General features: G+C 48.6%; 2 protein-coding genes across 2 annotated transcripts; both read right to left on the bottom strand.

The window, feature by feature from the left end:
• Positions 1-1,387: 1,387 nt before the first annotated feature.
• On the bottom strand, positions 1,388-4,914 carry LOC109285510 (mas-related G-protein coupled receptor member H-like). Its single transcript, XM_019496766.2, has 2 exons — positions 4,776-4,914; positions 1,388-4,402 (listed from the first exon to the last, which is right to left on the bottom strand). The coding sequence occupies exon 2, from the start codon at positions 4,346-4,348 to the stop codon at positions 3,404-3,406; it is 945 nt and encodes a 314-aa protein (XP_019352311.1). The 5' UTR covers positions 4,349-4,402; positions 4,776-4,914; the 3' UTR covers positions 1,388-3,403.
• A 12,355-nt stretch (positions 4,915-17,269) lies between these two features.
• Positions 17,270-18,211, bottom strand: LOC102575653 (olfactory receptor 4S2-like). Its single transcript, XM_006278507.2, has one exon. The coding sequence runs from the start codon at positions 18,197-18,199 to the stop codon at positions 17,270-17,272; it is 930 nt and encodes a 309-aa protein (XP_006278569.1). The 5' UTR covers positions 18,200-18,211.
• Positions 18,212-23,916: the final 5,705 nt, after the last annotated feature.

The following is a 23,916-nucleotide window of genomic DNA, read 5'->3' as shown; positions in this document are numbered from 1 at the left end:
AGGGCTCCAGGACTCCCTGGCTGCAGGCTGCTGCAGCAGATGGGGAGGAGTACGCAAACAGACATACCCTGCACAGCCAGGATCACAACCAGCTGAGCAGGCAGGTTAGTTTCTTTATGTTTACATTACCTGGGCTTGGTGGTGGGGGGTGGGGCGGGCAGATCAAGACCCCCAGAATTCAGGAGGCAGTGGGGTAGGGGCAGTGGTGAATCATTCACCTCTGTCTCACTCCCTGCTGCACTGTGGGCATTGCCTCATTACCCAGCCCAGCTGGGGCCTCATTCATAGGGATGGGATGGGTAATGGGGCAATTGGAACCCGGCAGCTAAGGGGGGCAAATGCCCCCCCAATCTTTGTACAGGGCATAGGTGGGCTGCAGCTGCAAGCTCTGCTTTGCCTGCTCAATGCCTCACGGCTGCCTTTGAAAGTGATGCAGCGCCGTGTGGAACCATGTGAGTCCTGCTGCTGAGTGGTCTGGGCAGTGAGGGACGTGGTGCTGAATTGCACTGCTTTCAAAGGCAGTGGTGAGGCAAGGAGCAGGCAGAGCACAGCTTGCACCTGCATCCCACCCTTGCCTTGTGAAAACAAAAGGGGGCCACATGCCTCCCTCGGGTACCTGGTGCCATGGCATGCTTCTGGAGGAGCTGCCAGGCTTCACCAGGAACTTCTTGGGGATGATACAGAGTGTGCTCAGGGGTCCTGTGGTCTCCGTTCCCCCCGTCCCACTGGGGCAGCCTAGGATGGCCCTCTTCTGGGCTCCTCCAGGTGTTGTGAGGCTGGGGCCAGGGCCAAGGCCAGGGCTGAGGCCGGGGCTGAGGCGGGGGCTGAGGGCAGTGTGGGGAGGCAGCCAGGGACATTGCAAGGCTGGGGGTGGGTGCGGTTTTGCAGGGGCCTCCGGTGCTGGGCAATGACTCCAGGGATGGAGGAAGGGACAGGCACAGTGGACCCTAGTACCGATCCCGGGCCTGGCTCTGTTCCAATCCCTGTCTGGTCCCTGCCCCGCCCTGCTCCCCCACATCCCCCATGCCCTTCCCCCACAGAATTTCCGGGCGGGGGGGGCACATGTGGACAAGCATGCATGCGCTCAGCCCCCCACACCTTTCCCTCTACCCCCCACACCTATGTTTAACACAGTCTTTCTGGTTTCCCCTTAAGGCCAGCCAAAGCAAAACTTCTAGATTTAGAGAAACAGTTTTCTTAAAATGTGAGACAAGGAGTTATGGGCCTTGAATCCTCTGTCTCCATGCCTTCCATTCTACTCCACCAACCCCGCCACCCCTCCCTATCAACTAGCTTGTGGCTCAGCCACAGGGAGGAGTTGATCTTCTTTAAGGGCACCGAATACACCCAAAGTCACATGCAGTGAAGCAGGTAGCCTTTCTTTAACAGAGCAATATTTATTGGTAATTTTCATTACAGCAGGAAGAGTCCGTATGTTTCTGGATGCCTAGGCCAAATCTCAGGAAAAGATTCAGTTATCCAGATGGCTAGGCTGTCTTTCTCCAACACTTTTGTGCTCTCCATCTCCCTTTTCCCTTCTCTAATATATCCCGGACTCTGTTTTTTAAGCCAGTTTTTCACCCTGTGACTGTAATTTCTCTTTGGGAACCAGGGATGACACAATACCATCAGTTGATGGGGCCATGAAACATGGTGGTCCATTGTATTCTTTACCCTACTTTGCTCCCAAGTTTCATCCTCAAAAAGATTGACCCATTTTTCTTTAGTATGTAACAGCATACTATTAAAGCAGGGAAAATGAAGCATGCAACATTATGCTAGAGTACATGCAAAACATATTGAATGCAGTGATAAATGATTCTCAAAAATATTTTCAGAGAAGACCACAACACAGGCACTAAGCAGATAGCAAGTGGGTATAGGTAATTCACCTCAGACTGAGCATCTAAAGAGAAATGTCTGCATATTTGCAGGATACTATTTGTTGATGTACAAGGGAAAGTGAATATCATGAGCCAGAGCCTGTTTTTCTTTGAGTCAGTGGTATTTCTCCCTATGTTTCAGGAGATAACAGGGTTGCACCCAATCTGTGAGAGAGCCTTTTAACACTAGGCAGACCATGAAGCAGTGCACTGTGTGAAAAGCTGTATCTCTTATTTCTTTGATCCTATGCTGTAAAAAATCACTAGTTCCTAAAGTAGGACCTCCCAGACTGGTGGCCATATGGATTTAAATACTAGGGCTGTGCAAAATTTTGCTGGGTGTTTCTTTTGAAGATGTTTCAATGCGTTTCAAGCTTGAAACAGTGAAATTGAAATGAAACAAAAGGCTTTGAGACAGCTTTGAAGCAAAACAAGAGCACTCAAAAAGTTTCAAAAGATTTGAAACATTATGAGTTTCAAAGCCAGTCTTACTTGGCTTCAGCTCTGGTCCCAAGCAGCAGCGGCAGCCTCCTTCCATTGGGCATGCAGCTTCCACTCCTGTGAGGGCTGTGGGGTTGTGCTGGACTCCTCCTGGGGGTGCGAACCCCCGGATTCACACACTGGATGACAGGAGGCTGCTGCGACTGCCTGGTACTGGTGACAGCAGCAAACATCCCCAGCACTGGGCGGGGGATCCACAACCAGAAAGCAACTTCATCCTCCAATCATCCAGTGCAGATCTAGGGGATTGCACCCCCAGGAGGAGTCCTGCACAGCCCAGGAGCCCTCCTGGGGGTGCGAGCCCCTGGATCTGTGCCCCAATGAGAGGAGGCTCAGGCTGCTTGTCCCACCTGGGACGGTGCTGGGCACAGGCTGTGTCCAACACTGGAGAAGATAGCAGATCCAGGGGCCTGCACCCCTTATAGGGCTTCTGGGCTGTATCAGACTCCTCCTGGGGGTGCGAGCCCTTGGATTTGGGCTGGATGAGAGGAGGCGCAGGAGGCAGCAGCAATCTTCTTCAGTGGTGGGCACAGGCTGTGCCCAGTGCCAGCCACAGGCAGCAGCAGCAGCCTCCTTTCATCCAGCCTGCACCCCTGGGAGGATTCTGGCACAGCCCTGCAGCCCTCCCAGGGGTGTGAGCCCCGAGATCTGCCTGCCAGATGAGAGGAGGCTGCAGCTGCTGGCAAGTGTCAGGACTTTTGGTTTGACCAATTTGAGGTGCAGTTTCACAGAAATCTCTGCACCTATCTGCTTGACAAGTTGCAGGCTTCATGCCCTCAGAAGGGGGTACCATCCATGCAATTTTCCTCCAAATCCGACAAGAAATGACAAAGTTTTAGGCATTTTCATGATTCCTCATTATAGCCTATGGGCTAAACGTCGAAAACCATCAAAATGGTTTTGATGAAACAAAATGGGACAGTGCTTTGAAATGACATGAAATGACAAAATGAAACACTGTCCCTTCAAAACGGTGAAACAGATATCAAAACAAAATGATGGTATTTTGCACAGCCCTATTAAATACCTGTCACCATTCTGTCTGCCCTGGCAGTCTCTGTGTTATCTCTTGGATCCACCTTCTCTTCAAACACTGTCCTGAATGAAACCTTGACAGAGCCCCTGAACCTCCGCTTCCTGTAGCTTCCAACTAGGAAGTAAATAAAGGGGTTGATGCTGCTGTTTCCAGAAGCTAACAGGAAACTGAAATCAATAAGAAAAGGATCATAAGTGTAATTCTGGGAAAAGGTCACAGTACTGAGGGGAACAGCAAAGAAGACAAAGAAGAGGACAGTCAGCATGATAACAAGATAGAGCTTTCTTGGCTGCTGTTGCTGAGAGCTATGTCGGATCTTGATGAACAGTATGATGCTGGATAGGACCATGATGGGGGAGAAAACCAGTAAATTCGTAGCAGAGAGGGGTGTGAGCATCTTGATGCAGGTTTCAAAGGAGTACAGAAAGCAAAAGGGAGATGCCAGCCCAGCCATCAGACAAGCAAGAGTCCAAAGCAGGGTACACACAATGGCAGACAAGTGCTTTGGACAGTGGCATTGATACCAGATGGGGTACTGAATGGATAGGCACCTCTCAGTACTGATGGCTGTCAAGAGATGCAGGCTGATACTGTACGTGAAGAGAACCAGCATGTTAAATAACTCAATTAAACGAATGATGTTTAAATTAAACAGGAAGATATACATATTTTCAAAAAATAAGAAGAGAGTTGTACATAGAAGATAGCCAAAATCAGCAATGGCCAAGTTCATGATGTAGGTTGTGAAGGGATTCCTCTTGATACAGAAGCTAAGGAACCAGAGGACAATTCCATTCCCCACAAGCCCCAACAGGCAGATGAACACAGTGATACTGTCAATGATCAGTAAAGTGGTATAATCTATCTGGGGATACTCCTCATAATCTGTTGTTGGATAAAGGTTGGTCTGTGTATTGGACTCAGACATGATGAATCCTGTGTGGGATGCCAATTACTCTTCTTCCACTTCTCTCAAACACACCTGTCAGTTGAGAGGAGACAGAGATTGGGGAAGGCTAGTGAGTGTGACATCCCCAGTTCATTGTTTCCCTGGGAATTCCTCCCCCTTTCCAGCATCATAACAACAAATGGTCAGATGCCAAAGAGTATGAAATACACCCAGGGAAACAACAGCACGGAGGCATGTGTGGTGTAGAAACAGATATGTAGAACATACCAGCTTAAACAATACGAGAGGCGGAAGGGAGAAAGGAAAGGGAAAAGAGATGAGGATCAGCAGTTGGTGTAGGTGGGGCAGGGAAGGTGCTGTCAATCATGCTTGGACAGTAGGGGGAATAGACCAAAAGTTGGAAGTTTCAAGACAGTTGTAAAGAATACATCCAATGAATCCTTACCTTCCCCCTCTAGAGGACCCTGTGGAAAACCTCCAAACAACATGGATATTATGAATTTCTCAGTCAATCCCTGGCAGCACCCATTAAAAAGTGCCTTCTTCATCTTGTGAAGGGTGAAACACCAAAATCAAAGTGGCCGGACTTCTGACATGTGCTGGTTTTATAACAGTTTGCACTCTGCTTCATTTTTTATCATCACTGGTTTTGAAGTCCTAACTAGAAAGGAAATGGCCTGACCATGATTAGCACTCACATGACAAGGATTGTTGTTTCCCCCATTCAAGTTCCTGCACTACTCTAGCTTGTTCTGAAGCTGGCTTTTAGAACTCCAGACCCACTATCAATAGGATATACTGCTCCTCGGATGAGGGTGGATTGGAACATATTGTCAAGGGATGTAGTAAATTCTCTCACTTGGAGGTTTACCTCAAGATAAGAATTCATCATGTACTTTATTAAATACACAATAAGTGATGATTAGATGGCCAATTTGTCAGAGGTTCCCCATGTCAACACTTGCTTGGGACCCCCATCTTACACAGTCCATTGGAGCATGAGAAGTAGACACAGTTCCAGCAGCCATGGGGGAGGACTGGAACAGAGAGTGCTATGGAGAAAGGGTAAGTCTAGGGGCCAACATCAGCAGTAAGCAAGGTCAAACACAGAGAAAGGAAAAGCAAAAAGAGAGATGTATAGAGATGAGAAGTAGCAGTTTGGGGTGGGAAGGGGGAGTCGTTAGCCACCTTCAGACAATAAATAGAAAAAATCATAGAATCATAGAAAATTAGGGTAGAAAGGGATCTCAGGAAGTCATCTAGTCCAACCCCCTGCTCAAAGCAGGACCATCCCCAACTAGATCTTCCCAGCCAAAGCTTTGTCTAGTTGGGTCTTAAAAAACTCCAAGGATGGAGATTCCACAACCTCTCTGGGTAACTGATCCCACCTCTCTGGATAACTACTACCTTCCTAGTGAGAAAATTCTCCTAATATCTAACCTAAATTTCCCTTGCTGCAACTTGAGACCACTGCTCTTTTTCAGTCATCTGCAACCACTGAGAACAGTCTTGCTTTATCCTCTTTTGAACCCCTCTTCAGGTAGTTGAAAGCTATTATTAAATCCCTTCAGTCATCTCCTCTCTAGATTAAATAACCAAAGGTTTCCACAGCCTCTCCTCAGAACTCATGTCCCCCAGCCCCCTCACCATTTTTTTTTTTTTTTGCCCTCCGCTGGACTCTCTCCAATTTGTCCACATCCTTTCTGTAGTGTGGGCCCAAGCCTCAACACAGTACTCTAGATGTGGCCTCACCAGTGCTGAATAAAAGGAATAGTCACTTCCCTTGACCTGCTGGCAACCCTCCTACCAATGCAGCCTAGTATGCCTTTACCCTTCTTAGGATCAAGGGCACACTATTGGCTCATATTCAGCCTATTGTTCATTCTGGGTGGGTGGGCTGCAGGCCAGAGAAGGTGGCAGGGAAAGTTCATGGCATGCTGGAAATCTGGGTGGGCTTTTGGATTGGGTGCCTCTGAGCTGGGGAAGCCCCCCAGCCCACAAGAAGCCCACCTGGATGAACCTGAGGAGCATTGCTGCTGCAGAGAGAAGGACCCCCCACACCACCTGGAACTCAGGGGCTGCTCAGCCTGGCAACAGCTGACCCCTGAGCTCTGATTTCTAGCCCTACCCTCCAGCATAGCTACTACTTCCCCCCTCCAGCTTGTGGTCATCAGCAAACCTGCTGAGTATACACTCTCTGCCATCTTCCAGGTTGTTGATGAAGATATTGAACAAAACCAGGCCCAGGACTGACCCCTGGGACACTCCAATTGATACTGGCTGCTAACTAGATATTGAGCATTGATTATTACCCTCTGAGTGCAATGCTTCAGCCAGTTTTCTATCCACCTTGCAGTCCATTCATCCAGCCTGATTCAAAATGAAGGATTGGAAGTATGGAGAGAGAATAACCCTGTCCCATCAGTCAAGAAGCCATCTGTTCAAACCCTTATCTTTCTTTCCTGAGGGGCTGAACTAGATGTTTATGGGACAGAATAAATTTCCTCCAGAAGTGCAGGCAGTATCCCCCAATCACTCACTGTGATCTTCCCTGTAAGGTCAGTAATTTGTTACATAGGCACCATGAATTTCCTGGTCCCTGCCTGGGCCTCAGAGCAGTACCATCCTCATGTTTTTCAGGGTGACTAACAGGTCACAGTGTCTTGTAAACACTGTGCAATTTTATAACATCTGACAACATCAATGCTCTGCTTCCCTTCTCTAATCACTGTTTTTGATCTCCTAACTGTAAAGGAAATGGCCTGACAATGATTAAGACTCATAAGATGGGGGTCATAGAAAACAGTAGTTTCACCATTCAGATGCAGAGGTGCTCTAAAGTTTTTTTTTGTTTTTTTTTTTAAACATGTAGGACTCCATCCCTACTGTTGGTAGAGCATACAATTCCCTCATACATGCAGGTGTATACCTCCAGTAGATGTAAACATAGAAAGATCCAATGGATGGTCAGGAATATCAGCAAGTTTGGAAGAGTAAACAATGCAGATCTTTAATGCTGAGAAGGGTGGATTATAAGAGATTGCCCAGAGATGGAGTAAGGTTTCCTTGCTTTATAGTCTTTTGATCAAGTCAGGGGTCAGATCCTAGTCCTCATTTTAGGCATTTAAATGCTTTCTACATGTGGAACTCTCTTACTTCTAGTAGCTGTGTGAAGGTGAGATTACATGTTACAATTATTCCACGTTAAGAGCACTTACAATTTGAATAATCAAACATTAAGGCTTGTTAACAACTGCTAAGTGCCTTCTAGGCATATCAAAGTTATGCCACTTCAAATGAAGATTATCTTTGAGCCATGCTACCCCTCATGAGTAAAATAAACTACTGGCTGGTCACCTGAGATAAAACCACCAATTTATCGTCCTCCAGTATCCCAGGAGGCACTACCCCTCAGCGTAGTAGCTATCATCCAGGACTCAATGGCCCTGGCCTGATAGGACAGCAGGTAAGTGAGGAAGGGATGACTGGGGAGGAAGGGGAAAGAGGTGAAGGGGATCTGAGAGGAGGGGTGTATGGGGAAAGGGGAGGGAGGCAGAACTGGAGGGTGGCATGAGGACTGGAAAGATAGGTAGGAGAGGAGATCATAGGAGCTCAGGGAAGCTCAAAACTCATAGGATCACTGCCCCCACCCCCAGGTTGCACCCCCAATTGCCTTTGAAATTGTCCTGATTTCTCCTTCCACTCTCCATCAGCCCCTCCACCCTCATATAGAAATATGCTGCCCTGCTTCCCTGCTAAGCCCAAGAGTGGTGGTAGCAGCACCAGTGTGGGGGAAGCCCCTCCCTGCCTGCTCCTGGGTTCCCTTAAGTGCATAATACTATTATCTAATGCCTGTCAGGCCCCTTGGCTGCATAGCAGCTCCCCGCTACAGAAGAGGAGGTAGGGGCGAGAAGCTGCATCTGCAGGGCCCAGTACAGAGTGGGACACTATGCTTGGGGGCTGTGCAGGATTCAGGGAGTCTGAGAACAGTCAGGAAGGCAGAATCACTCCCCCTACCCACCATCACTGCCACTGCCACCACTCTTGGTCTGATCAAAAGAGCAGGGTGGTAATCCAGGGGTGGAGAAGCCAGTGTAAAGACAGGGGCACAAACCAGGAGATGGTTGGGAGTAGTGATGCAATTTGAAGGATAGAGGAGGCTGATGGGTGGTGGAGAGAATACTAACCCTTAATGTGCCACTGATCATTACATCTTAAATCTTACTAGCATTCCTTTCAGTCAGACACAAGGTAGCACTGCTCTGGAGTTACTTGACAGCAAGAAATCATTGGAGCTACAGACACAACTGATTCACTGAGGAAAATTAAAATCAGAAGAGAACAAAACTCAAGGGTGTAGACCTTGGTTACACAATGAAGCTAAGTGCTTAGGCATAGGGGTTCTTATATAAGACAAAATCTAATATTAGAGGGTTAAAGGCAATGAGGGAGTGCCATAAAAACAGCAGACAGGGTTGAATAGTACACAGGGGGCACATTTACATGTGCAATTAATGCATGTGAATTCACTATACAGCAAATTCAGGGACATTAAATTGCTCCCAGGGGCATGTCTATCTGTTCACCTGGGTTGAGAGTAAATTGAGCCTGACAGGAGCAGCCTAGACCAGAAATGATACTTCCCTGCTCTGCCCCCTTGTAGCATCCAGAAGGAGCTCCTGGCTCACCCAAGTGCTAGCCCCAGGCTTGTAAAGGGCACTTGGGTCAGTCACAGGCTTGTAGGGGGCCCCAAGGGTAGCCCTGGGCTCACAGGAGGCACTGGGGGTCAGATCTGGGCTCTGGAAGGTGGGAGGGAGCTGTTCCCAGGGTTTTGAGGACTTTGAGAATGGTCCAAACTTGAGATGGGAGTAGGAAGAGAAATAGGCAGAGAGGGTGGAGACTGCTGATGTATTATATTTATGTTGGGGTAATCAGTGATGGTACCTCATCAAGCTGCTGCAATGTCACAATACCATCACCTAATAATGTGACCTGGTTACGCAGTGCCACAGACTCTGTGGCTTGACTTTTTGTGTTGCCTTATGAATTCCAAAGTGGAAGAACCTTAGGTAGAGGAAAGCCAAAAAGGTAGGCTTCTCTTTCCCATTATTTCAAGAGCATCCAGTGACAAAATCAAATTTTGCACCCAGGACATTCACATAATTGAGACATATCAGCCTTGCTCCTATGGAACATACCTCCACATCAACAACCAGACCAAGCCAAGGCTAGCACACTGTTTGGCCTCCTGTTCTTAACAGGGAGACACAAGTAGTAGAACAGGGGTGGGCGAAGTGCAGCCCTCCAGGCCATTCTATCCGGCCCGAGGGACCCCTACACATTTTAGAAAATTAATATTTATCTGCTCTTGGCTGCCTGCTGTGTGGCCCTCAATGGCTTGCCAAAAGTCAGTAAGCGTCCCTCCACCCAAAATAATTGCCCACCCCTGGGCTAATTAATGAGTAATCTGTGGTTATAGTGATGTACTGGCACCTCTTCCCAGGGTGTACCTGGACACCCATGTGTGTACCACCTGATACTCAGGTTCAAACCTCTCTTGAATGAAAGAGGCCTAAAACCATGGACTCCCAGCTGCTAAGAGGGGGACACAGATAATCTTTTCCTAATCCTGAGGCTGTCTGGTAGTTACACATTACAGGTCAAACTAGCTGACTCCATTTTTGGGCATCTATGCCTGCTGCATTCCCACAAGGATAACACATATGGGCCTTGTCTACTCCTGCACATATCCAGTCTCTTAAGACATTGTGATTGCACACAGTCATCCAAAAGTGCAGGGCTGTCTCCTCAGGATTAGAATGCCAACCTGTGCATAAGTGGTGACTTGTCATTTAGATGACCAAAAAGGCCATGTAAGGGAACTTGTACACGTGATGAATATTGCCCATTTTGGCAATTTAATTGCATAACACTTTTGCACATATGCAGGAGAGGTGGGCTGAAGGAAGAAAAGGTGAGGGGCCCAATCCTTTCTTTTCTTTCGTTTTTTTTCTTTTCCACAGAACCTGCCCTCCTCTCGAACAGTTTGGGGGTCAGCTGCTGGCAGGCCAAGCAGCCCCTGAGTTCCAGGTGGTGGTGGGGTGGTCCTTCTCTCTGCAACAGCAGTTCTCCTCAGGTTCATCCAGGTGGCCTCTTTGTGGGCTGGGGGCTGCCCCAGCTCGGAGGCACCCAATCCAATGATTCCCCAAGCCCACCCAGATTTCCAGCATATCATCCACTGTCCCTGTTACCTTCTCTGGCCTCCAGCCCACCCACCCATAATGAACAATAGGCTGAATATGATCCAACAGTGTGCCCTTGATACCAAGAAGGGTAACGGCGGCTGCGTTAGTAGGAGTCTTGCCAGCAGAGATGGGGAGCAGAAAAGTGTTGGAGAAAGACAGCCTAGCCATCTGGATGACTGAATCTTTTCCCGAGATTTGGCCTTGGCATCCAGAGACATATGGACTCTTCCTGCTGTAATGAAAATTACCAGTAAATACTGTTCTGTTAAAGAAGGTTACCTGCTAAACTGCATGTAACTTTGGGTGTATTCTGTGCTCTTAAAGAAGATCAATTCCTCTCTGCAGCTGAGCCACAAGCTAGTTGACAGGGAGGGGCAGGGGGTTGGTGGAGTGGAATGGAAGGCATGGAGACAGAGGATTCAAGGCCCATAACTCCTCATCTCAGCATTTAAGAAGACCATTTCTCTAAATCTAGAAGTTTTGCCTTGGCTGGCTTTAAGGGGAAACCAGAAAGACTGTGTTAAACATAGGCGTAAGGGGGAAAAAAGGCGGGGTGGGGGGGTGCTGAGCACATGCATGCATTTGCACATGTAGCCCCAAAACTGGAAATTCTGTGGGGGAAGGGAAAGGGCATGGGGGGGGGTGAGGGAGTGGGGCTGGGACTGGGCAGGGATTGGAACAGAGCCAGGCCCAGGATCAGTACCAGAGCTTACTGTGCTGTGCCTGTCCATTCCCTCACACCCAGAGTCATCGCCCAGCACTGGCAGCCCCTGTGAAAATGCTCCCCCAACCCCGCAGCCCTGCATTGGCCCTGGCTGTCTTCCTGCACTGGCCCCGGCCCCGGCCCCGGCCCCGGCCCCGGCCCTGCCCTGGCATCACACTGTTGGGGGGGGGGGGGGGGAAGTGGGACAGCCTAGGCTGCACCAGTGGGATGGGGGGGATGGAACCCATGGGACCCCTGCACCCGCCCCACATCATCCCCAGGAAGAGCCAAGAACAGCCTGGTATGCAGGCATGGCATGATGCCAGGCACCCAAGAGGGGCATGTAGCCCCCTTTTGTTTGCACAGGGCATGGGTGGGCTGCAGCTATGAGCTGTCCTCTGTCTGCTCCTTGCCTCACTGCTGCCCTTGAAAGCAGTGTAACACAGCACCATGTGCATCGCTGCCCGGACCACTCAGGAGCAGGACTCACATGGCACCACACCACACCGCATCACTTTCAAAGGCAGCAGTGAGGCATTGAGCAGGCAGAGTGCAGCTTGCAGCTGCATCCCACCCATGTCCTGTGCAAAGATCAGGGGGCCATGTTCCCCCCTTGGCTGCTGGGCTCCAATTGCCCTGTGACCCAGCCCAGCCCTAAGAATGGGGCCTTAGCTGGGCTGCGTAATGAGGCAATCCCCACAGTGCAGCAGGGAACAAGATGGGGGTGGATGATTGGCCCCTGCCCCTACCTCACTGTCTCCTGTACTGTGTGGGTCTCGATCTGCCCCACCCCCCACAAAACCCAGGTAATGTAAACATAAAAAAACTAACTTGCCTGCTCAGTTGGCTGATATCCTGCCTGTGCAGGGTATGTGTGTTTGTGCATCCCTCCCCATTTGCTGCAGCAGCTTGTGGCCAGGCGGCCCTGGGGCCCTACCTGCTGCTTGTGTAGGGGCGGGGGGGGGCTGAGCCCTGTTAGCCTCCTCCTCCCTTCTGCTGCCTATGCTGTTAAACTGGTGGTTCTAACCAAGAGCCCTTCTGTGACTCTCAAAATAACCTAAATATATAGAAAGGTACCTGTGAGTGAGATTACACATTAGGGTTAGTAGGTGCTAATTCTAAGGTATGTTAGTCTGTGTTAAAGTTAACTAGTGCTAGTGATCATTCACATGTTTGGAGTTAGTACCCTGTAACCCAGGTGGTAGAGATACCTGCCAGCTGCACCCAATTATGAGTCCCTGGGGTCCCTGCCTTGAAGCCCCCCTTCCTAGAGTGTGGAAAGCCTGCCTACAGAAGGGCACCTGGAGCCTCAAAACCTTTGATCACACAACACTCAATACTTAACTATATACAATTTATTTGCATAGGGAGAAAAGGGGAGTTAGATAAGACTATAAGGATCACTATATACATCAACAAAGATACTGATAACTATTATATAGTAATAACTATTATACTACAGCATTGTGAAACCCCCAAAAGCCTCTTCCTGTGGAAATTTGGAAGCAGTCTCTCGGGGGGAAGGGGGGTTCAGTGAGAACCCCTTACACTCAGCCCTCAGGTCAGTTCCTAGATAAGTTTCACCCTATGTTGCTTGTACTGACATTGTACAACTCACCACAATGAATATTACAGCTGACAGCCCCATCCAGACTTGACAGATATCGTCTTGCTCTGTCTCCCAAAACCTGCTGTCAATCAGAGCACTGCCTTGACGTCTGCCATCCCATTCCTTCTCTGGCCTTGTCCCACTGATTTCAGATTCTTCTGAGGCTCATTTGACCACCCTGGTGGGTCAGCTTACCCCAGCTCGTCAATGCCCATGCTTCTCCCCCCTGTTGCTGCAGCATACCCCTTCTTTTATCCCTTCAGGGGGGCATGCCCCCAAATAACAACTCATCCAATCAGGAGTTCAGAGTGAATTCTCCAGTCACCTTGAATCACATCTGTGTCATGGCTAGGCCAATCAGAAGTTTGGGCTGAATCGTTCAATGATGCTGAACTTCCGTTGTTGCAACAGGTTGAAGAATAAGCCCAACTGGAGAGAGACCAGGCTATAAGAGAGCCTGATCTAACTCTGTTACAGCCCTATCTAATGTGTAGTGCTCAGACCTGCTGCTAGAGGGCTGGTAAGCAGAGGTGTGGCTAGGGGCTGCAAGTCTGCTCCATGCCTCCCCTGCTCATCAGTTCTCTGACTAGAGTATAGGAAGGGGAGAAAGAAGGGAAAAAGGTCCCCCCCCCCAACACATGGATCACCCCTTCCAACTCCCATACTACCCTGATGCCCACCATTTGCCCCGGATACTCTTTCCATCCTGTGATTGGCCCCCACTCCCCTCCCATTGGTACCTTCACTACTCTTGGCCTGATCAGTGTGGCAGGGCAGTGGTCTTGAGTTACAGGGCCAATGGAGAGCAAAGAAAGTGATTGGGGTGGCAAGTGAATGATTCACAGAACATCTCCTCCAACTGGCAGTGGAGGGGGCAGAGGGGGCAGTAGACTGGCAGGTCCCCACCCACCTGTTCCTTTTCTAACTGTACCCCCTCTTTCTTCCCTATGTCCAAACTTGCCCCCTCATCACCCCTTCCCCACACTCTCTCACCCTGGCTCCTCTACCAGTCTTCACCCCTTTTCTCTCCCTCCCTACTTACTACTCACTCCATGCCTACCCAGCTGTTAGTTAGCTGTTCCCAGCTGTCTACCAAACATTTTGGGACCAATGTCTCAGGGCCAGCACCAGTGTGGCCCAGAGCGGGGTGCAGGATGACACTGGTCTGTGTAGCCAGGCTGGGCTGCACCAGCAGGGAGAGGGGGAAGCTGGCCAGGCTCCATAGAGCCCTAGCACCTGGGATCCTGTACCCCTGCCACCTTACTCTGGGCCTTGCTGGCACTGGCCCTGGGACACCAGTGTGGGTCCTGCTGTCCTGTGCCTGCTCACTCCCAGTGCTCCCCCCCCAACCCCGTTGTACAGGTGGGGGGCAGCATGCAGCCCTGACCCCCTGCTCACCAGCAGGGAAAGAGCTAGTGCGGAGCGTGGGGAAAAGCAGCCCCTCCCCCACCTCATGGCCTGTGTTCCCTGCTGCAGCCGCTCATATCCTGCACGGGGCTGTCCTGAGCAGGCACAGGCAGCCCCATGTGGACTGCAAGTGGCTGCAGCATGGGGCACTGGCCACAGGGCGCACTAGGGGTTGCTTTTCCCACAAGTCAGCACCAGCTTGTAACCTGCCACTGCTGCCAACCTGGGCCCCGTGCCAGCTCTGGGCTTGCCAGGCAGCATTTGCTGCTGCTTCCCACATGGAGTTCATGCACTGGGTAGACAGAGGTGGCGGTGGCAGCCTCACCGCAGCCTACTGTGGCGCAAGCTCCTGGCTGGCAGCAGCAGCAAACGCTGCCTGGAGCAGCAAGGGGGGGGGGGGCACAGAATTAGCCACTTCTCTAGCACTCATATTCATAGAATCATAGAATCATAGAAGTAGGGTCGGAAGGGACCTTGTAGATCTTCAAGTCCGACCCCCTGCCTGGGCAGGAGGAAGACTGGGCTCAAATGACCCCAGCTAGGTAGGCATCAAGCCACTTCTTAAAGACCCCCAGGGTAGGAGCCAGCACCACTTTCCTTGGAAGTTGGTTCCAGATCCTAGCCGCCCTAACTGGGAAGTAATTCTTACGGATGTCTAATCTAAACCTACTCTCCAACAACTTGTGGCCATTATTCCTTGTTATCCCAGGGGGCGCTAGGGGAAATAAGGTCTCCCCCAAACCCTTCTGGTCCCCCCTAGTGAGTTTATAGATGGTCACAAGGTCCCCCCTCAGCCTTCTCTTGTGAAGGCTGAATAGGTTCATGTTCTGTAGCTTCTCATTGTAGGGTCTGCCCTGCTGTCCCCAGATCATGCGGGTGGCCCTCCTCTGGACCCTCTCAATGTTGTCCACATCCCTCTTGAAGTGGGGTGCCCAGAACTGGACACAATACTCCAGTTGCGGCCTGACCAGTGTCACATAGAGGGGGAGGATCACCTCCTTGGCCCTACTTGAGATGCACCTGTGGATGCATGATAAGGTCTGCTGACCGTGACCTCGTACTGTCGGCCCATGTTCATCTTGGAGTCAATAATGACTCCAAGATCCCTTTCTGCCTCAATGCTCTCAAGAAGGGAGTTTCCCATCTTATAAGTGTGCTGCTGGTTACTACTGCCCAAGTGCAGCACCCTGCACTTGTCTGTATTGAAATGCATCCTGTTTTTGCTAGCCCACCCCTGCAAACTTTCCAGGTATTGGTGCAGTCTTTCCCTCCCTACTAGCATGCCCACCTCACCCCAAATTTTGGTATCATCAGCAAATTTAAAGAGGTTGCTTTTCACCCCGTTGCCCAAATCGCTGATAAAGAAATTGAACAGTGCGGGCCCAAGGACCGAGTCCTGGGAGACTCCGCTGCCCACTTCCCCCCAGTTCAAATATGACCCATCCACCTCCACCCTCTGAATACGACCCTTCAGCCAATTTGCAATCCATTTGGCCATGTAGGCATCAATGCCACAGTCGCCTAGTTTTTTAATTGGGGTGGGGTGGTCGACAGTGTCAAAGGCCTTGCTGAAGTCCAGAAAGACTACATCCACGGCAACACCTGCATCCAATGCTTTTGTGACCTGATAGTAAAAGGCAATCAGGTTGGTTTGACATGACCTCCCCTAATGAAACCGTGCTGGTTGCCCTTGAGCATCATCCCCGATGCCGGCCCATCACAGATGTGCTCCTTGATGATCTTCTCAAAGAGTTTCCAAAGGATTGACGTAAGACTGACGGGCCTATAGTTGCCTGGGTCCTCCTTCCTCCCTTTTTTAAAGATGGGGACCTCATTGGCTATTTTCCAGTCATCTGGCACCTGGCCCGAGCACCACGAGCACTCATAAAGCCATGCCAAGGGCCCTGCAATAACCCCTGCTAGCGCCCTCAACACTCTGGGGTGGAGAGCACCTGGACCTGCTGATTTGAACATGTCCAACCCCTCCAGAAGCACTCTAACCTGGTCCTCCTCAACCTTAGGTCTGGAGGCATTCCCCTCAAGTCCGTCTTGAATCATGGTGGGGGAGTCCCGGTCCCTGCACAAGAAAATGGAGGTGAAGAATTTGTTAAAGAGGTCTGCCTTCTCCTCTGGCGCAACCACCAGATTGTCCAGTGTATCTTGCAGGGGCCCCACATTTCCTGGTGCCTTCTTCATCCTCCCTATATATTTGAAAAATGACTTTTTATTATCTTTGATCTTGGACGCTAGTCCTAGCTATGGATCAGAAAAGCTATGATTTTGAAGCTAAGATATTCCTCTTTTCATTTAATAGTCATAAAGGACAAAGAGAGAGGAACATTCAGCATCATGGAAAAAAAGGGACCCATCTAGAACCCAGGGATAGCATTTTTTCAGGACAGCATCCACTTTATAGCTTTGCCTTGTGCTCTTCGTCCTCAACCCACATACGTCCTCATGGCCACCCAGGGGCCAGCTTCAAAAGAAGAATCAGACAAAGGTTTGTGAAATAGCTGGCCAGTGGCATAGAAATAAGAGTTCTTTGCTGGAAAGCACAGAGTCCAGGCAGCATGACCATGAGTAGAATAACAATCTGTATATAAGCGCAATTTCTGGCACATAGACAGCTATGCAGACAAAGCAGCTGACTAAATGGTATACTTAAGTAGCCAGGAAAGAATGGAATTCCAAACATAGTATTACTCCATTGTAATGATGATACTAATAATAATGATAGTAAATTAATCAAATTTAGAGAACAGAGCATATAGAAGTCTCTACATTTCCTACAGATTTAAATATTGCAAGCATTCCTATTAAAAGGAGGTACACAGTAGCAGAATTCATAGGAATTTTTGTTACATTTTCACAGAAAAACTAATAGCCAGTAACATGCAAATCTGTTTTTTCTAAAGAGCTGGTGACATTTAGTTTACCTCAGTTTCTAAAAGTACTATTTTTACAAGATACAATTTTCATTTATCTTCTGAGTCAACTTTTCTAGTCCACACTTTTCTCATGGCAGTTTTCACCTCTTCATTTCTCAGCGTATAAATCAGTGGGTTCAGCATAGGCGTGAAGACAGTGTAGAACACAGAGACAGTCTTATCCTCTGAGAAGGTTTTTGATGGTCTTAAGTACATGAAGATACATGGCCCAAAAAATATAACCACTACAGTGATGTGGGAGGCACAAGTAGAGAGAGCTTTGAGGCGCCCTTCAGAAGTGCGTCTTCTGATGGAGACTAAGATGACAATATATGATATAACTAACACAACAAAACAGGTCAAGGAAATCATCCCAGTATTAGCAACAACAATGATGCCAACAATGTAGGTATCAATACAAGCCAGTTTCAGCAAAGGGTGTACATCACAGAGATAATGATCAATCTCATTAGGCCCACAGAATGGGAGCTGAGTGGTCAGGAAAGTCTGTATAATGGAATGCACAAAGCCCCCTGTCCAGGAACCCAACACCATCCAGCCACACACACGCCCAGTCATGAGGGTCATGTAATGAAGTGGTTTGCAAATAGCAATGTACCTATCATAAGCCATCACTGTGAGAAGGAATATCTCAGTACAGCCAAGGAAATGGCCGAAGAAGAGCTGTGTTATACAACCAGCAAAAGAGATTGTTTTCCTCTCAACAAAGAAGCCTGCAATCATTTTGGGAGTTGTAACTGTGGAGTAGCAGATGTCCACAAATGAAAGGTAGCTCAGAAAGAAATACATGGGGGAAATAAGGCTCTGGCTGCTCTTGATAGTGATAATGATGAGGAGGTTTCCCACTACAGTAACTGCATAGAACAATGAAAACAGCAGAAAACAGATTTGTTCTGACTCCTGATCCTGAGTAAGTCCCAATAAAATAAATTCAGACACATTATGTGAAGATTCCATGTTGTCAGTGCACATAATCAGTATTTAGCAAGACGTTAATTCACCTGACAAGACATAAAATAAAGAATTGAACAGTAAGCAGATACTCAACAATGATGAGGGAAAATGTGACAGGGTACCAACCTTGCCCCATCATGGAGTTCCAAGGGAGTGAACAGAAAAGAGGGACTTACCTCGGCAATAATCCCGGGAAAAGAGGGAAGATGGGGCAGACATAGAGCAGGGACAAGAGGAAACAGAGACCTGGATGGGGGAGAGAGAGACCCAGAAAGGCGAGAGAGACCTGAATGGAAAAAAACAAAACATAACAAAACAAAAAAGGAGCTGCAAGGGCAAAAGGAACGGCGAGGAAAAAAAACTGCTGCAGGGGCTGCAGCAGATGGATGGACAGTATTAAAGGGGAACTGGATGGGTAGTCAGCTCCCAGAAAGAGAAGAAAAATTCTGGGAAGTAGATCCGTGGGAACACGGGAGGGCAATGCTATAAGGCTGAAAGAGGGGACCGGAGGAAGAGTCCCAAAGACAGACTTTCCTATGAAACCAGAGAGATCAGGAAATGGAGACAGCTGGGGAGGGCCGAGCCAGTGAGTCTGATTCTAGTGGACATTGGGTCTATTTGAGGAAACCTAGAAAAGAAAGAGACAAAACTGAGTGGGGTGGTGAGCCAGGAGAGGTGACCCCACATACTCCGATACTGCTAGATAAGTGTGGGAGTGAATGGAATGACAGTTTGCTTGGGGCCCATGTAGGGAAGAATGGAGCAAGCAACCAGAAACAAATGTGTTCTGACTGAGAGATGGAACAAAGTACTTGGAGGGTGGTAGTTTCATAGGGGAGACATAACAAATATGAAGCTGTAACATGAGGTGTAGTAAGGGCAGGGTATAGGGATGGTGGAGCCCTGTGAAGAGGAATCAGTCTTCTGAACCACATGTACCATACCAACCTCATCTCTCAGGACTGTGTTTATCTCCGTACTGTTTTTTTCCCCATCAATGTGATGGCAGGTGAGAAATAAAGGTGATCACCCAGTCCATAAAAAAGGGAGAGATTGCAATTTTATTTTGTAAGTGTGGCTAATCTCTCACAATGGTTCATCGGCCAGGAATTTTAAATGAACTGGGAAAATATGAGGACTAAACCCCAACCTAAGGAGCCAGGAATGGCGAGTACTGCAATCCATGTAGGGATGGCTGCTCCGAAGGACTGGCAGCAGGCCCACCAGATGGTGATACAGAAAATTACTTGACACCTACAGCTGGAGGAATTGGTCCAAATAAAGACCCAGGAGGCTGAATGGAGGATGGTAATATTTAGCTGGCAACAAGAGCTGAGTGAAAAGATAAAGGCTCAACATGCAGCCATATTGGGTGCCTCAGAGAAATTCAAAGTCCCAATGATGACGGGGGAGGATGATGTTGAGGCCTACCTAGATGCCTTTGAGAGAGCTGCTATTGCACCTGGATGGGATCTGGCCAGGTGGGCCTCCTTGTTAGGACCTCTACTGATATGCCAGTCCCCAGAAGCTTCCCGGGCACTTTCCCAGGCAGAGGCCAATGATTATGCAGCAGTGAAGAAGGCTATCTCGTATCAGCTGGAAATATGCCCTGGGCTTTACAGACAACAATGTTATGCCTTTAAGTAACAAAAAGAGAAACAACCCAGGATCCTGGCTCAGATATTGAGAGACACGATAGAATGCTGGATCCAGCCCAATGGGAAAACTGTGCAGGAAGTCATAGAGATATTTACTCTCAAACAGTTCCTAGAAGACCTGGACAAAGAGACCCAGATTTGGGTCAGGCAGCATCAGCCTTGAGACATGGAGCAAGTCTTACAACTTACCAAATCTTCCTCAACAGCAGAGAAAATCAAAGCAAAAGGGAAGAACCCCAAACTGGGAGTTATGGTAAAGAAACTGGAGAACATAATCTGATCTGGGAAACTACCAGCAGAATGGGAAATATGTTCCAGGTATGGTGGATCCAGCCATATCTCCTGGCAGTGCCCTAAAGGCCTGGGGGAATGATGACCATGGAAAAGAAAGCCTGAAATAGGGAAAAGCCCAGAACTGGATCATGAAAAACAGATGGACTGTAGCTTCGGGTGACTTTACAGAGCAAGTAGGGTCCCAAAACCCATAGTGCAAGTCCGGTTCAGTTCCATGATTATCCCAGCCCTTCTTGATTCAAGTTGCACACAAACCATGGTCCAACAAGGAGTAATTGACCCTCAAGAGGGCGAGCTGGAAACAAACAAGTATGGTATGTATCCATGGAGAATCATTCACCTATCCCCATTGAAGACTAATACTGGCTGTCATGAATAGATCTGAAGAAATGTCAATGGGGTTTGCCCAGATGCTCCCATGTCTGATGCTATTGGCATGAAATTGGTCATACTTTTACCAGGTTCTGGATTGGGCTAGAGGCCAGAGAGGGTGAGACAAGACTGGGATGGAGAGAGGGTAGAGGGGTTATAAGATGGCTTCCGTGGTGACGAGGCTGAGTTTCCGGAACAAATGATCAACCACCCCAACAATGACTTAGAGGAGATAATCGGGGAAAACTTTAGGGAAGTACAAGCTGCGGAACCCACTTTCCAACAGGTGTATGCGTAGATCATTGCTACATGAGAAGGAGTAGCGGAGCTGGAGCTACTGACAAGTTATCCTCACTTTGAGGTAAGAGATCATATTCTCTATTGCATAGATAAAGGGAAGGTAGCCAGGGAGGAGGTGGAGCAAACCTTAATACCTGGTCAATACTAAAGGGCCTTGATATAAATAGCCCACACCCTACCCCTGGGTGGACATCTGGATGAGATAAAATGATTGTGCGGCTCATGCTACGAGTGTACTGGCTGGGCCTACATAAACAAGTAGAACAATTCTGCTGATCCTGTGCAGAATGCCAATGGTATTCCAACTGGATGCTGCCCTCCTCTCCTCCAAGCCCTGTTACAGCCTTTGACAATCATGACATGACCATGGATGTTATCAGCTCATTCCCCCAAAGCATTGCCAGCTATCAGTTCATCCTAGTGTTGGTCACTTATGCACCCCACTACCCTGATGCAGTGCCCATGAAAGTATTGACGGTCCCAAAGGTAGCAGAAGAGCTTGTTATGCGGATCACTTGGGTGGATATTCCTCAGGAGATACTATCAGATCAAGGTACAAACTTCATGTCCCAAGTAATCAAGGGGATTTTCAAGATTTTTAAGATACAGCACCTCAGGATGTTAGTATGTCACTCCCAGACTGACGGTCTAGTTAAGAGGTTTAACTGAACATTGAAGGTGATGATTAGAAAAAGTATTCAAGGGGACACTAAGAGGTGAGAACTGTGTCTTCCCTGCTTTATGTTTGCAATTTGAGAAGTCCCCCAAGTGTCCTTGAGTTGCTTTCCATTCAAGCTGACTTAGAACATAAACTTCAAGGCCTAATTGACATTGTATGCGAAGGCTGGAAGGAGAGTGAGCCCATGTATGAATGGGGTCCTTAACAAGTCATAGAGTTGCCAGAGCAGTTAGAGAAAGCAAGGCAGATTGCCTGAGATAACTTAGAAAGGATCCAAGCCTTTCAGAAACAAAGGTATGACCAGGGCACCAGAAGGAGAGAATTCCAGAAGCATAATTTGGTCCTAGTAATGTTACTGGATCACATCAGTAAAATATCCTTCAAATGGCAGGGTCCTTTCAGGATACAGAGATGGGTAGGTCCCACAAATTATGAAGTAAACTGGCCTGGGCCACACAAGACTAAACAGGTTTATCATGTGAATCTGTTAAAGAAATGGGAGGAATGTGAAAATTACATGATGGACCCCAGAGTAGTAGAAGAGGAGTGGGCCCCAGAAACTACGGGCTTCCAAGGAAGAAACTGCCCAGTATCCACAATTGGGACTCAGGTGCCCAAAGGTGGGAGGGAACAGCTGGAACAGTTGGTTAGGTAATTTAAAGATGTCTTTATAGAAGTGCCGGGCAAGGCACAAGGAATTTGCCACCAAATTAGAATTAGCCGCAGACAAGCAGTGAGGGGACACTGGCAGAGGTTGACACAGGCCCTATATATACCAGTGCAATGTGAATTAAAGCAAATTCTGACTTGGGGTATCATCGAGGCATCACAGAGCCCATGGAGAAGCCCCTTGGTGGTAGTATTGAAACCCAGTGGGGCCATCTGACTGTGTAGATTTTAGGAAGGTGAACTCCATTTTATTGTTTGATGCTTTCCCGGTGCCAAACATTAAAGAAATGCTGGAGAGGACAGGGCAGCCAAGTTCATCTTGATGCTAGATTTGACAAAAGGATACTGGCAGATTCCCATAGCCCCAGAGGACAAAGTAAAAACAGCATTCAGAGCTCCTTGAGGCCTCTACCAGTTCACACAATATGCCACAGAGAAGGGCCACTCGTATGGTTAAGGGCCTGCAGACCAAGCCCTACGAGGAGACTAGAGAAACTGGACCTTTTCAGCCTCCGCAAGAGAAGGTTGAGAGGCGACCTTGTGGCTGCCTATAAGTTCATCACGGGGGCACAGAAGGGAATTGGTGAGGATTTATTCACCAAGGCGCCCCCGGGGGTTACAAGAAATAATGGCCACAAGCTAGCAGAGAGCAGATTTAGACTGGACATTAGGAAGAACTTCTTCACAGTTCGAGTGGCCAAGGTGGTGCTCTCCCCTACCCTGGGGGTCTTCAAGAGGAGGTTAGATGAGCATCTAGCTGGGGTCATCTAGACCCAGCACTCTTTCCTGCTTATGCAGGGGGTCAGACTCGATGATCTATTGAGGTCCCTTCCTACCCTAACATCTATGAATCTATGAATCTATGAATCACAGAAATGTTGAGATCATCATTACAAAAGAAAGATGTTTGTACTAAATAGCTTGCTTTAGATCTGTACTCACCATGTCACAGAGCAGTCAAAGGATATCCAAGGAGGTGATCCTCCCCCTCTATGCAACACTGGTCAGGCCGCAGGTGGAGTACTGTGTCCAGTTCTGGGCACCCCACTTCAAGAGGGATGTGGACAACATTGAGAGGGTCCAGAGGAGGGCCACCCGCATGATCTGGGGACAGCAGGGCAGACCCTACAATGAGAAGCTACAGAACATGAACCTATTCAGCCTTCACAAGAGAAGGCTGAGGGGGGACCTTGTGACCATCTATAAACTCACTAGAGCAGACCAGAAGGATTTGGGGGAGACCTTGTTTCCCCTAGCGCCCCCTGGGATAACAAGGAATAATGGCCACAAGTTGTTGGAGTGTAGGTTTAGATTAAACATCTGTAAGAACTACTTCCCAGTTAGGGCAGCAAGGATCTGGAACCAACTTCCAAGGGAAGAGGTGCTGGCTCCTACCCTGGGGGTCTTTAAGAAGCGGCTTGATGCCTACCTGGCTGGGGTCATTTGAGCCTAGTTTTTCTTCCTGCCCAGGCAGGGGGTTGGACCTGAAGATCTGCAAGGTCCCTTCTGACCCTACTTCTATGATTCTATGATTCTATGATATATGTGTCTTTTTTGGAGGGAAAGCATTGCCTGCTTCTTGGTCCATTACTGCTTATTGATCAAATTTACCCCTGCTTGTTTTGCATCTAACCTTCCCTGAAGATCATTCCTTTATCCACCCTCTGTGGATATGCTGGGTAGCAGTATAGCTTTGCTGCCGGTGTTAGTGGTTATTACAAAGGGATCACCTTGATGTCCACCACAAG

Source organism: Alligator mississippiensis, chromosome 2, assembly GCF_030867095.1.
Source record: "Alligator mississippiensis isolate rAllMis1 chromosome 2, rAllMis1, whole genome shotgun sequence".
NCBI classification, from domain to species: Eukaryota; Metazoa; Chordata; order Crocodylia; family Alligatoridae; genus Alligator; species Alligator mississippiensis.
This window is presented reverse-complemented; position numbering and strand designations above follow the sequence as displayed.